At 40.9% G+C, this 13,549-nt stretch overlaps 1 protein-coding gene across 4 annotated transcripts in view; it reads right to left on the bottom strand.

Annotated features, from left to right (window-relative positions):
- LOC110496429 (septin-7) overlaps positions 1–12,081 on the bottom strand; it is a 46,091-nt gene extending 34,010 nt beyond the window's left edge. For 2 of the 4 annotated variants that reach the window (XM_036953010.2, XM_036953011.2), the window contains exon 1: positions 4,130–4,268. In XM_036953010.2, coding sequence (XP_036808905.2) covers positions 4,130–4,253 — 124 coding nt within the window. In that variant the 5' untranslated portion in view covers positions 4,254–4,268. Of the gene's footprint in view, positions 1–4,129; positions 4,269–11,580; positions 11,583–11,891 lie in introns of those variants that run through there. The other 2 variants (XM_090208862.1, XM_090208863.1) reach the window with 2 other exon arrangements.
- Between the last annotated feature and the right edge of the window lie 1,468 nt (positions 12,082–13,549).

The raw sequence follows: 13,549 nt of genomic DNA, 5'->3' as shown, positions 1-13,549 counted from the left end.
TGGGGAAAAAGCCGTGCTACTGGTTGAGAGCTCCTAACACTTTTTTGTCCGCGATATGTTTGATAAATTCACCTCTGAAGGGGAAATGTGTACTTACATTCTGAAATCTTGCTCTGATTTATCATCCATAGGTTCCCAAAGATAACATGGTGTCATTTTGTTAGATAAAATCCGTTTCCATAACCTAAAAAGTAGAGGTCGGCCGATTAATCAGAATGGCCGATTAATTAGGGCCGATTTCAAGTTGTCATAACAATCGGAAATCTGTATTTAAAAAAAAAATGTATATACCTTTAATTAACTAGGCAAGTCAGTTAAGAACACATTCTTATTTTCAATGACGGCCAAGGAACGGTGAGTTAACTGCCTTGTTCAGGGGCAGAACGACAGATTTTCACCTTGTCAGCTTGGGGGATCTAATCTTGCAACCTTACATTGAACTAGTCCAACGCAATAACGACCTGCATCTCTCTCGTTGCACTCCACAAGGAGACTGCCTGTTACACGAATGCAGTAAGCCAAGGTAAGTTGCTAGCTAGCATTAAACTTAAGTTGCTAGCATTAAACTAGCATTAAGTTGCAAGCTAGCGCTAAACAATAAATCATAATCACTAGTTAACTACACATGGTTGATGATATTACTAGATATTATCTAGCGTGTCCTGCGTTGTATATAATCTGACTGAGCATACAAGTATCTAAGTATCTGACTGTGCGGTGGTAGGCAGAAGCAGGCGCGTAAACCTTCTTTCAAACAGCACTTTAGTGCGTTTTGCCAGCAGCTCTTCGTTGAGCATCAAGCATTGCGCTGTTTATGACTTCAAGCCTATCAACTCCCGAGATGAGGCTGGTGTAACCAAAGTGAAATGGCTGGCTAGTTAGTGTGCGCAAATAGCATTTCAAACGTCACGCGCTCTGAGCCTGTGGTTGTTTCCCTTGCTCTGCATGGGTAACGCGGCTTCGAGGGTGGCTGTTGTCGTTGTGTTCCCGGTTCGAGCCCAGGGAGGAGTGAGGAAAGGGACGGAAGCTATACTGTTACACTGGCAATACTAAAGTGCCTATAAGAACATCCAAGAGTCAAAGGTTAATTAAATACAAATGGTATAAAGGGAAATAGTCCTATAATTCCTACAACCTAAAACTTCTTACCTGGGAATACTGAAGACTCACCAGCTTTCATATGTTCTCATGTTCTGAGCAAGGAACTGAAACGTTAGCTTTCTTACATAGCACATATTGCACCTTTACTTTCTTCTCCAACACTTTGTTTTTGCATTATTTACATCAAATTAAACATGTTTCATTATTTACTTGAGGCTAAATTGATTTTATTGATGTATTATGTTAAGGTAAAATAAGTGTTCAATTCAGTATTGTTGTAATTCTCATTATTACAAATACATTTATTTAAATAAAAAATCGGCCGATTAATCGTTATCGGCTTTTTTGGTCCTCCAATAAAATCAGTATCGGCGTTGAAAAATCATAATCGGTCAACATAGCATGCACAATCAATTTGGTATTTCCACTCTTTCAATTTGCCAAGATCTGTTTAAATCTAACCCTAAAAGTAGTTTCAACCAGTCAAATCACGTTCGTATGTATTCTTCAGAGATCCTAGAACGTAACCAGAATTCATTACATCATTAGGGATGTAGTTTATCCTATAGGACACCAAATTTGGTCAGAGAGCGACTGACTTTGATCCACTAACTGTCAAATAAGCACCAAATCGGGGTCAAACAAAGCTAGCTAGATAACCAATGAGCTGGGCTTTACGGGAGTATCCGAAAACCCTGTATCTGTTGCAAAATGTAGCTGCTAACCTTGTGCAACAGCATGCCTTTTCCTTTTGGACAAAAATTATAAGAATATTCAGAGTTATGAAAACTGGTTGTTTTGAAAATGTTGAACTTAAAATAAGGCTACTACTGGAAAAGCTAAATCAAAGTCCAAGTTTACAGATTTGACGATATTCTTGCAGAAAAAATAATATAATTTGTCGCCTTCACGATTTGCCCAAATGTACCTGTGTGACTTCACACGAAATGTCATGTAGTTCGCTCATACTTCAAGATATCCGTCTGAAACTGCACATACACTGCTGCCATCTTGTGGACACCATCGGAATTACAACCAGCGTGATGGCTAGAAGTGGGACCTTTGTTGCATTTCAATGATGGTGGTAGAAAAGGAAAAAAACGGTTGGTTTTTACCAGATCTATTGAGTTATATTCTCCTACATTTAATTCACATTTCCACAAACTTCAAAGTGTTTCCTTTCAAATGGTACCAAGAATATGCATATCCTTGCTTCAGGGCCTGAGCTACAGGCAGTTAGATTTGGGTATGTCATTTTAGGAGAAAATTAAAAGGGGGCTATCCCTAAGAAGTTTTAATTAAGAAAACACGCACACACTCACATTGACAGAGAAACACACCACAACTATCAGATACTGCATCTCCTGCAGCATGACAGAAGCTCAGCTTCACCAATTACTCTGCCATTCAAATTAAATGCTACATACAAAATTGCACTTATAACCATATTTTTCCTGAGAGTGCAGCAGAGGGGGAAACTCCAGCAAGGGACCACTTGAATGCTGCTCAACTCTACTCAGACTGACAGCAATGGGTTGGGAATACCAGGCAGGCGTTCCCTCTCATTGTTTCTCTTGTTCCCTCTCTCCTGGCCCGGAGACATGTGGGCATGGGTTGACTCAACAGCCCGCCCGCCACAGGGAGCAGCAAAGGGTTAACATGCACAATCAGATACTGTGTATCTCCTTCCTGCAGCATGATATCAGGTCAGCTTCACCAATACCAAGTTTATCATTTTAAAAGGCTAATTGATCATTAGAAAATATTTTTGCAATTATGTTAGCACAGCTGAAATTGGTTGTGCTAATTAAAGAAGCAATAAAACTGGCCTTCTTAAGACTAGTTGAGTATCTGGAGCATCTGCATTTGTGGATTCGATTACAGGCTCAAAATGGCCAGAAACAAAGAACCTTCTTCTGAAACTTGTCAGTCTATTCTTGTTCTGAGAAATGAAGGCAATTCCATGCGAGAAATTGCCAAGAAACTGAATATCTGGTACAACGTTGTGTACTGCTTCCTTCACAGAACAGCGCAAACTGGTTTCCTGAGCCGCCTCTTTACTGTTGACATTGAGACTGGTGTTTTGCGGGTACTATTCAATGAAGCTGCCAGTTGAGGACTTGTGAGGCATCTGTTTCTCAAACTAGAACCTCTAATGTACTTGTCCTCTTGCTCAGTTGTGCACCGGGGCCTCCCACTCCTCTTTCTATTCTGGTTAGAGCCAGTTTGCACTGTACTCTGGCCAAGACTTATGGAACAGAGAACAGTGGAGTGGAGAATGGCAGGGATGTAATGGTGCCTGCATCCTCCGTCTCTCTCTTTCCCTCCATCCCTCTCTCCCTACAGCTGTTCAGTCTCCAACTCTGGCTGCATGAATGGAATTACAGGAAACCTCCCACCCACAATCCAAAAGGCACACCACACTCACACACCCTGTGCACACAAACACACACCACGGAGGAAATAAACCCTGACTACCCTCCATTGCTGAAGCACATTTGTTTAAAATATGGTTTCTTTGAGTCCCGCTTTACGTGCAAGGCAAGTTATCCTAACTCAAAAGAAAGCATCGCTAATGCATTTTAACAGCCAACTGCCAGCACTGTAGCATGATAAAGTTCCTGACTGAAATGTAATACTGCTGGACTGGAAGCATGAACGTCTATGGCAGACAGCCATATGCAGGCTATATTACATATCCACATACATTTCTTACACAGATGTGTCCACATCATTCAAACAGGGACAGCATCCCAAATGGCACCCTATTCCCCACATACTACACACTCTGGTCAAAAGTAGTGCAATACATAGGGAATAGGGTGCTATTTGGGACGCAGTGGAGCCTCTATAACAGCAATTTTCATGCATACTTCGCTGATTCATAAAGTAATATGCAAACAGCTTTTTACACAGCAGTAAATCCTCCATCTCTTTTCCCAGATAAATAACAGGTCATTTTTTTCTGTTATGTGGGGTCTTATTTAGAAAAAAGGACATAAAATGAGATGCAAATATCTCTACTCACCCACGACCATGAGCGTGAACTCGAAGCCTCTCTTGACGGACTTTCTGTACACTTGGTTTGGGAGATTGGCAAAGCCCACATAACCTTCCAGGAGCTTCTCTTGCTGTAGACAAAAACCAAACATGAATGCTCTTCCCAACTGTCCGGGCAGGTAACAACGCTAAACTAAAGACTGGATATACTGTTGGCTTCGCCACAATAGCTGTGATATCACTGGCCTATAAAAAAACTGTTTAAAAGTTCATGAATTGACAGGTACAGGATATCAAAAAATAGCAACATGTTAGGGCTGAGCGATATGGACAAAATATCATATCATAGTATTTAAAATTATAATTACGGTGTGACTATTATGTTTTTTAATAATAAAAGTTGTAAATTTGCTTTAGTGGGTGACCCTATGGTGGCAACACATACACTACCGGTTAGAACACCTACTCATTCAAGGGTTTTTCTTTATTTTACTATTTTCTACATTGGAGAATAATAGTAAAGACATCAAAACTATGAAATAACATATGAAATTATGTAGTAACCAAAAAAAGGTGTTTAAAAGGCAAAATATATTTTACATTTGAGACTCTTAAAAAGTTGCCACCTTTTGCCTTGATGAGAGCTTTGCGCACTCATGGCATTCTCTCAAACAGTTTCATGAGGTAATCACCTGGAATGCATTTCAATTAACAGGTGTGCCTTGTTGAAAGTTATTTTGTGGAATTTCCTTCTTAATGCATTTGAGCCATCAGTTGTGTTGTGACATGGTAGAGGTGGTATACAGAAGATGGCCCTATTTGGGAAAAGTCCATAATATGGCAAGAACAGCTCAAATAAGAAAAGAAAAATGACAGTCAATCATTACTTTAATACATGAAGGTCAGTCAATCCGGAACATTTCAACAACCTTGAAAGTTTCTTTCAAGTGTAGTCGCAAAAAAAATCATCAAGCGCTATGATGAAACTGTCTCTCATGAGGACCGCCACAGGAAAGGAAGACCCAGAGGTACCTCTGCTGCAGAGGATATGTTCCTTAGAGTTACATACCTCAGAAATTTAAGCCCAAATAAATGCTTCAGAGTTCAAGTAAAAGACACATCAACTGCTCAGAGGAGACTGCATGAATCAGGCCTTCATGGTCGAATTGCTGCAAAAACCCCACAACTACAGGACACCAATAAGAGACTTGCTTGCGCCAAGAAACACGAGCAATGGACATTAGACCGGTGGAAATCTGTCCTTTGGTCTGGAATCGAAATGTGACATTTTTGGTTCCAACCACTGTGTCTCTCTGAGATGTGGGTGAACAGATGATCTCTACATGTCTATTTCCCACCGTAAAGCATGGAGGAAGTGGTGTGATGGTGCTTTGCTGGTGACACGGTCTTTGCTGGTGACACGGTCACACTTAACCACAGCATTCTGTAGCGATACACCATCCCATCTGGTTTGGACTTAGTGGGACAATCATTTGTTTTTCAACAGGACAACGACCCAACACACCTCCAGGCTGTGTAAGGGCTGCTCAGATGACCTGGCCTCCACAATCACCTGACCTCAACAAAATTGAGATGGTTTGGGATGAGTCGGACTGCAGAGTGAAGGAAAAGCTGCCAACAAGTGCTCAGCGTGTGTGGGAACTCCTTCAAGACTGTTGGAAAGGCATTCTAGGTGAAGCTGGTTGAGAGAATGCCAAGAGTGTGCAAAGCTGGCAAAGGGTGGGTATTTGAAGAATCTCAAATATATTTTGATTTGGTTATTACTACATGATTCCTTGTGTTATTTCATAGTTTTGAGGTCTTCACTATTATTCTACAATGTAGAAAATAGTACAATTTTTTTTTTTTACTTAAATGTGTAGGTGTTCTAAAACTTTTGACCAGTAGTGTACATTCTAACTGATTTCAATGGGTCTTTCTCCATTCTGATTGTTTTATGCTGTTCCATTCAACCAAAAAATAATGTTTAGCATTTATCCATTTCCTGCACTCATTTGAGATCATTTCCACACTGCCAGGTAGGGCTGCACGTTACGGGCAAACAATCTAAGCCTTATTTTTAACCAAATGTGGCAATTGCGATTTGACTTGCAATTTTGAGCAACACACTTGGGTGAACTGTTGGAATAATGGAAATGGTATGATTATTATAATTCTATAGTTAGAATATAATAGTGGGCACTTTGAATACAGTGTTGTTTAACATGACAACGAATGAAAATGCCTGGGGGATGTTATTGTGACAAGGTAGGAAACAAAGTGTTGTGTTTCCTAGGGGACCTATAATCTTTGACTACATTGAATGTCCGCTCTTAGCTACTTCATCTAGCTAGCTAACATACTCATGCTTTGCGTATTCCTATTTGATTTAGAAGATACTGTTGCACAAACATGCAGATTTAGGTCTACACAAATCACTGGTATTACCAGGCTGTATAGCTAGTTACGTATGCTATGACTCAGTATGTTTATTATAGCTAGCCAGCTAGCTAGCGATTAGCAGCTAACAAGATTTAGGCCCAACTTGCTAAGACAAACTAGCTGTTTGCAGATGTAAGAAACAAACTAATAGTGTCATTATAGAACGCTAGTGGATTTATATTAAGTCAAGTGAAAACAGCATCGTTGTGATCAACATTGTTGTATTGACCATGCAGATTGAACGTAAGTGTATCGTGGTTGACGAACAACAAATGCGCTCCTGGAGTGACAGGGGGCAGGGCTAGATCTGTGTGGAAAGCAGCATGGAGAGAGAAGGAGAGAGACAGAGAGAGATGAAAAAAGCTTTGACTATGTACAGACTCAGTGAGCATAACCCTGCTATTGAGAAAGGCCGCCCGTAGGCAGACATGGCTCTCAAGAGAAGACAGGCTATGTACACACTGCCCACAAAATGAGGTGGAAACTGAGCTGCACTTCCTAACCTACTGCCAAATGTATGACCAGATTTGAGACACATATTTCCCTCAGATTACACAAATCCACAAAGAATTAGACAACAAACCCGATTTTGATCAACTCCCATATCTACTGGGTGAAATACCACAGTGTGCCATCACAGCAGCAAGATGTGACCTGTTGCCACAAGAAAAGGTCAACCAGTGAAAAACAAACACAACCCATATTTATGCTTATTTATTTTCCCTTTTGTACTTCAACCATTTGTACATCGTTACAAAACTGCAAATATATACATAATATGACATTTGTAATATCTTTATTATTTTGGAACTTCTGTGAGTGGAATGTTTACTGTTCATTCTTATTGTTTATTTCACTTTTGTATATTATCTACCTCACTTGCTTTGGCAATGTTAACATATGTTTCCCATACCAATAAAGCCCCTTGAATTGAGATGACTCAAGTAGCGGAGTAACCTATGAAAATGGATGTTACACACGGTGTATCACATTTAACAAACCGTTATAGAAGGTAAATTATAAACCCAAACCTGTCTGTGCATCAATACCGGTATATAGTCAAATACGGTATACCGCCCAGCCCTACAACATGGACCCAATCATTCATCAGATAATAGATTGAATTCATATGCCCAATCTAACATTCTCATCTCCTAACATCATCAAATAAGTAAATATTATAGCCTAAAGGTATGCTACAGTGGACTGACGCTAGGCCATCAGTCTCAATAATACTTACAGCTTAGTTGGAGAGTGCAGATCAGGATGGTTGATAGTGAGGTGGTGGTGGAAGAGGGGAGATGCAGAATGATTCACAGTCCGTGGTAAACAGGAGAAGCACCACACCATAAAGGAAAGAAATGAGAAATACAGTAAATCAGCTAACACAGACAAATGAGTCCACCATTCATCATGTGTCAGAATAACACATTCATGCCTGCCTGCAGATAAAAGCCCAGAAGGACTAACTTTCAATGTGCAAGTGCCATCATGACCAAGAAATATGCCTACTCATTTAGTAGTCAGAAAGGCATAGCTTCTGAGGTACAGTTTAACTTACTTGTGTAACTTCTAGCCTTTACAGTGTACTGATAGGAAAAAATTAATAGCAAGACCTATAGCACTCAATCAGATAAGATGATTGGTGGTGATATGCATACTTTGTTTGCTTTGTTAATGCTAGTTCCTGCATCTTTCACCAAAAATTAAATTCGATCCGCCACAGGTATGAAAAAGTATTTTCTCACTCAGTTTCTTCATTCTACTTGAAGGGATTTTACCTGTTTTATAGGGCTAGGTTATTTGTCGTCAAACCCATGCATAAACGTCTTAGATATCCTTTTGTGTGTGTGTGTGTGTGTGTGTGTGTGTATGTATGTATGTATATAGCTCTCGGAGGGTGAACAACACAGATGAATCAAGATTTACGAGCAGTCTAGTCTGGAACGGGGTTGTAGCCTCAGCTTCTTTTACAGCTCTCTGGCTGCCAGTAAAGTGCCATGAGAGCTCACATGAGTCTATCCCTAAATAGGATAGCAGCCATTACTGAGGAGGAGTGTGGAGTCAGCAGCCAAACAATGTTCTCAGTTCAGAGAAGAAAAATCATGTACTTGCCAACTGTAATGACAAACAAGTTAGGCTAAAGCAATAAGACAGCAAATTTATACTTATAATTCAGCAAATCAACCTATTTAGCATTCAAATGGCCTAATCCTCAATCCTACAACTCACTTGAGCTTCAGTTTGAGGAGTTACAACTAACTCAAACTTCCTACAGCTTTTTAGATCTGTATAGGAGAGCTGTCATTGGTTAATCCAGGAGTTTAGAGGTGTTGATACATCATTTCAGAGACTGATGTGAAAATGAAATCCTATTGGCTACAAACCCAGTCGTGTAATCTCATTGGCTGACAGCCCCGCGGGCCTCTTCCCACAGCTTTCAGTGTTGGAGAGACTGAAGAACGGCAGATAATCCTGAGTCAGTAGCTAGAGTCAGTCCTCACACTGACAAACATCAGATTCCTATAATGTTGTCTCCCCAAAATCGTAAAGCCACCAATAGGGTGGCAAGAATTTAAGCATTCACTCAGGCTATCCCAGACCCTGAAAGTTATCCCAGACCCTGAAAGTTTGGCCAAAAATAGTGATTATTAAGCGGAGGATAAATTTTTGGCGATAAAGCACAACTCATAGCAAGAGGATGTTCCTTCCAGCAGCTTCAGACAGATAGTTTTTCAGCTCATTGGCTATTAACGAACCACTTCCACAGAGGATCTGCCCCACCTAGCCTTCACTCAAGCTCATCGTCTTTGAGGGTTTCAATGTTCAAATGCCAGGTGTGTGTGTGTGTGGGGCGGGGGGGGGTAGAAGTAGACAGATGTAGCATGCATCACCGCCCAAGCCACTTCCTCCTGATGTTATGTCTGTCAGTCTGCTCTGGAGCAGAAGCATCTGTCACGTACACAGTACGACTGTCAGTGGTGCCTGTCGCTGATCAGACACTTCATGGTAACCACAGCACATAGCTGAGACAGCAGCATCATGATCATAACGCTCAACTCTTAGCTAGCTCCCACTGAGGAGAGAAACGTTTGATGTGCACTTCAGAGCCTTCCCTACTTTTCCACTAGTCCAAGGGTAAGGTCATAAAAGTTAACATCAGCTTATGAAACATATGCTACATCTACTGCAACTTCCTGACTCATAGCAGGCATAAGCAGCTTGTTGAAATTGACTTAAGTCAGTCAGGTATTTTTCAAGGCAACACCCATGACATATTTCTAATACCATTGTCAAGGTTGGAGAGAGGGCCCAGCGTGGTGGACATCTGTGTCTTGGATGTTCACCTCAACCTTTACACAGTGGCTTTAACAAATGCCACTACATACCGCCAGGAAAGCAGCTTTGCTTCCTCCTTTAGGCCCTACCACCACTCTTGGCCAATGCTTCGATACAGTAGGTGTCTGCTCTCATTTCTACATGCTCCCTTCAAGCAGAGTAGATGCGTTATTCTTCTTTGCTGGTGTTTGGTAAACTGCCGGAAGAGAAGTGGTGGGATTGAGTCTAGTCTGCCTCAGAGAGCCTGAGGTTAAAAAGAGGAGTGTTCAGCTAACCCCAGAGCAAGGCCTAGCACAGTACAATGATGTCGTCTTGCAAATACTAGAGGAGGATACACGGTAGAGAATGTTGCTCTACTTCAGAAAGTCTGACCCCTCCCACGACCTTTCTTCATTTTCCCAGATCATTCTTTATCAGACTAATAGTTTTGTAAACCTCTCTATCAGTCTGTCTGTCACACATGCTTTAGTGTTATAATCAGTCAATTTTTATTACTAAACTGTAATTTAGGAATAATGTTAAGTCTGTGAGTAAAACAGTCCTGAGAGTGAGGTGAAGAACAATCAGTGGTCTACATGGAAAGCTCCCTTCACTACATACCCAGTTCATCTGAGGCCAAATTCCAATTCTCTCCCACTGAGTGTCTACCGTATTTCACACACCAATCCAATGCTTTTAAATCATTGAAGGGGAGTGAACAAATAAGCTACACCAAGATGGGGAATAATCCAAAATGGGACTTTTATGGGCACCTAAACAAACTCTGCCCAGGCTATGGGCTGTCTTAGTCAGCTGTGTCATCAGACATCCTGGCATTCCCAGGCCCCACAAAAAGTTAGTAGCAATAATGGAGAGACAGCAATTGTTCAATAACAATTGAGAGAGAGAAGGTGGAAAACAATTTATTTACTCAAACTAAAGTAATAATATTGCATGCATTCCATAGGGACTAGAGAGAACATTCACATGGTCTGTCGGTAGGTAGACTGTTGGGTTTGAATGGCTAGGGTGAGGGATCAATGCCGGTCTCTATACTCACAGCAAACCATTTCATGACAGATTCTACAGCTACAGGTCACAGAGGAATAACTGACAGGCAGTCACTCAGTAAGAGCATCCACCATGCATTTACAACATTATTACAACATTATTACCACAGTATTAATCCAGTCTCCTGTGAACCAATACAGGACTTCGTTTTCTAAAGGAGATATTGCAATCCAAGTAAAACATAGATGGGTTTTTGATTGACATTTTGACAGACAAACGAATGATGACGTATCTTGCTAGGTGTTTGAGGAAGTTTTGGTTCATAACAACTTTGCTCCAGGTTTCCCCCGCATTGATTCAATCCACTTTAATTAACTAATGACTAGTTATGTGATCAACACTGCCAGTTTCTGACATCTGAAACTACGCAAGCTACGTCGACTTTTTGGAATAGCAGCCATTCACAGCTTAGCAAGCGACGTCAACTATTCCATTACAACCTACCTAGCTAGTAGTAAAAGGTTTTTATAACGTAATTGTTCTCTGCGCTAGTAGTTAACAAGGTAACGTTAGTTTTGTTAGCTAACTAGAAACGTAACTATTTATGATGCGCTTTTGTTGTGGTTGCCAACTTATCACAACTAGCATCTGACGAACTAAACTCATTTGACATTCTTCACACAGCATATTATTTAGCCAGTAATGAACTGCTCTGACTGTATCTCAACATGTTAACGATAGGTAGCTAATGTTAGCTATTGTTTGCTGGTACTGTACTAACCGCCTGTGTGCCAGGTAACAAAGCCACTCAGTCAAAAAAACAAAGGAAATGCCAAAGTACGTTACTCGCGGTCATTCTCCAGCGGTGTGTGAATGTATTTCAATGAGCCAACTAACTATCGTTTTTCTAACTAGTTAACTAATTCTGACAAAGTTCTTTAGTAACAACTCCGAGGACGCAAATAAACGATAGCAAACGTTCCGGAATGAATTAAAACGGACAGAGTAAGAGAACTCACCCATAATATTGCCGTTCCGATGCACCTCACTAACCGATCTTGCACCGTTCGACATTCCCTTTCACGTACTCACTGGAGACCACAAAACTGTAACGGTCGTACCCAACTTATTTCGCGTAATGTCAAAAATGTCCACTGTCTGCTGCATGTGGTGGAGACATAGAAATAGATAGAGGACTCTAGTCCCCAAAAGACTTCGTCTTCGCTGAGGTTTTATGGTGAACTACACGCAAGTGTCTTGTCGCCACCAACTGGACAAGGGTGAAAATAAATCACAAAATGCAACTAAATTCCATACAGGGAAGGGAAAAATAACATTAATCCACACAAACTACAAAATAAAATATATTCCCACTCAAATCAAATGTTATTGGTTGCATACACATATTTATCAGGTTTTATTGCTTGTGTTCCTAGCTCCAACAGTGCAGTAATATCGAGCAATAAGTCCGAAATGTATATATATATATATATTTACACACACACACACACTACAGTTCAAAAGTTAGGGGTCACTTAGAAATGTCCTTGTTTTTGAAAGAAAATCACATTTGTGTATTAAAAAAAATCATATTGATCAGAAATACAAAAGGCCAGCAGCCAGTTGACGACTTGTGAGGCATCTGTTTCTCAAACTAGACACTCTAATGTACTTCTCCTCTTACTCAGTTGTGCATCACGGCCTCCCACTCCTCTTGCTATTCTGGTTAGAGACAGTTTGCTCTGTTCTGTGAAGGGAGCAGTACACATCGTTGTATGAGATCTTCTTGGCAATTTCTCACATGGATTAGCCTTCTCAGAACAAGAATACTGACGAGTTTCAAAAGAAAGTTATTTGTTTCTGGCCATTTTGAGCCTGTAATTGAACACACAAATGCTGACGTTCCAGATACTCAACTAGTCTTAAGAAGGCAAGTTTTGTTACTTCTTTAATCAGCACAACAGTTTTCAGCTGTGCTAACATAATTGCAAAAGGGTTTCCTAATGATAAATTAGCCTTTTTTCTCTCTACTATTATTCTGACATTTCACATTCTTAAAATAAAGGGGTGATCCTAACTGACCTAAGACAGGGAATTTTTACTAGGATTAAATGTCAGGAATTGTGAAACTGAGTTGAAATGTATTTGGCTAAGGTGTATGTAAACTTCCGACTTCAACTGTATGTACAGCAATAGTAACCGGGTGGTATCCGGCTAGTGACGGTGACTAAGTTCAGAGCAGTGTGCTGGGTGGAGGCCGGCAAGTGATGGCTATTTAACAGTCTGATGACCTTGAGATAGAAGCTGTTTCAGTCTCTCGGTTCCAGCTTTGAAGCACTTGTACTGACCTCGCCTTCTGGATGATAGCGGTGTGAACCGGTTGTGGCTTGGTTGGCTGAGGACCTTGATGATCTTCTTGTCCTTCCTTTGACACCGGGGGCTGTAGAAATCCTGGAGGGCAGGCAGTGTGCCCCCGGTGATGCATTGGGCAGAATGCACCATCCTCTGGAAAGCCCTGTGGTTGCGGATGGTGCAGTTGCCATACCAGGTAGTGATACAGTCCGACAGGATGCTCTCAATGGTGCATCTGTAAAAGTTTGTGAGGGTCTTAGGTGCCAAGCCAAATTTCTTCAGCCTCCTGAGGTAGAAGAGGCTCTGTTAGATGTTCGTCACCACG

The sequence above is a fragment of the Oncorhynchus mykiss genome, chromosome 18, assembly GCF_057628025.1.
Source record: "Oncorhynchus mykiss isolate SJ-2025 chromosome 18, ASM5762802v1, whole genome shotgun sequence".
Lineage (NCBI taxonomy): Eukaryota > Metazoa > Chordata > Actinopteri > Salmoniformes > Salmonidae > Oncorhynchus > Oncorhynchus mykiss.
This window is presented reverse-complemented; position numbering and strand designations above follow the sequence as displayed.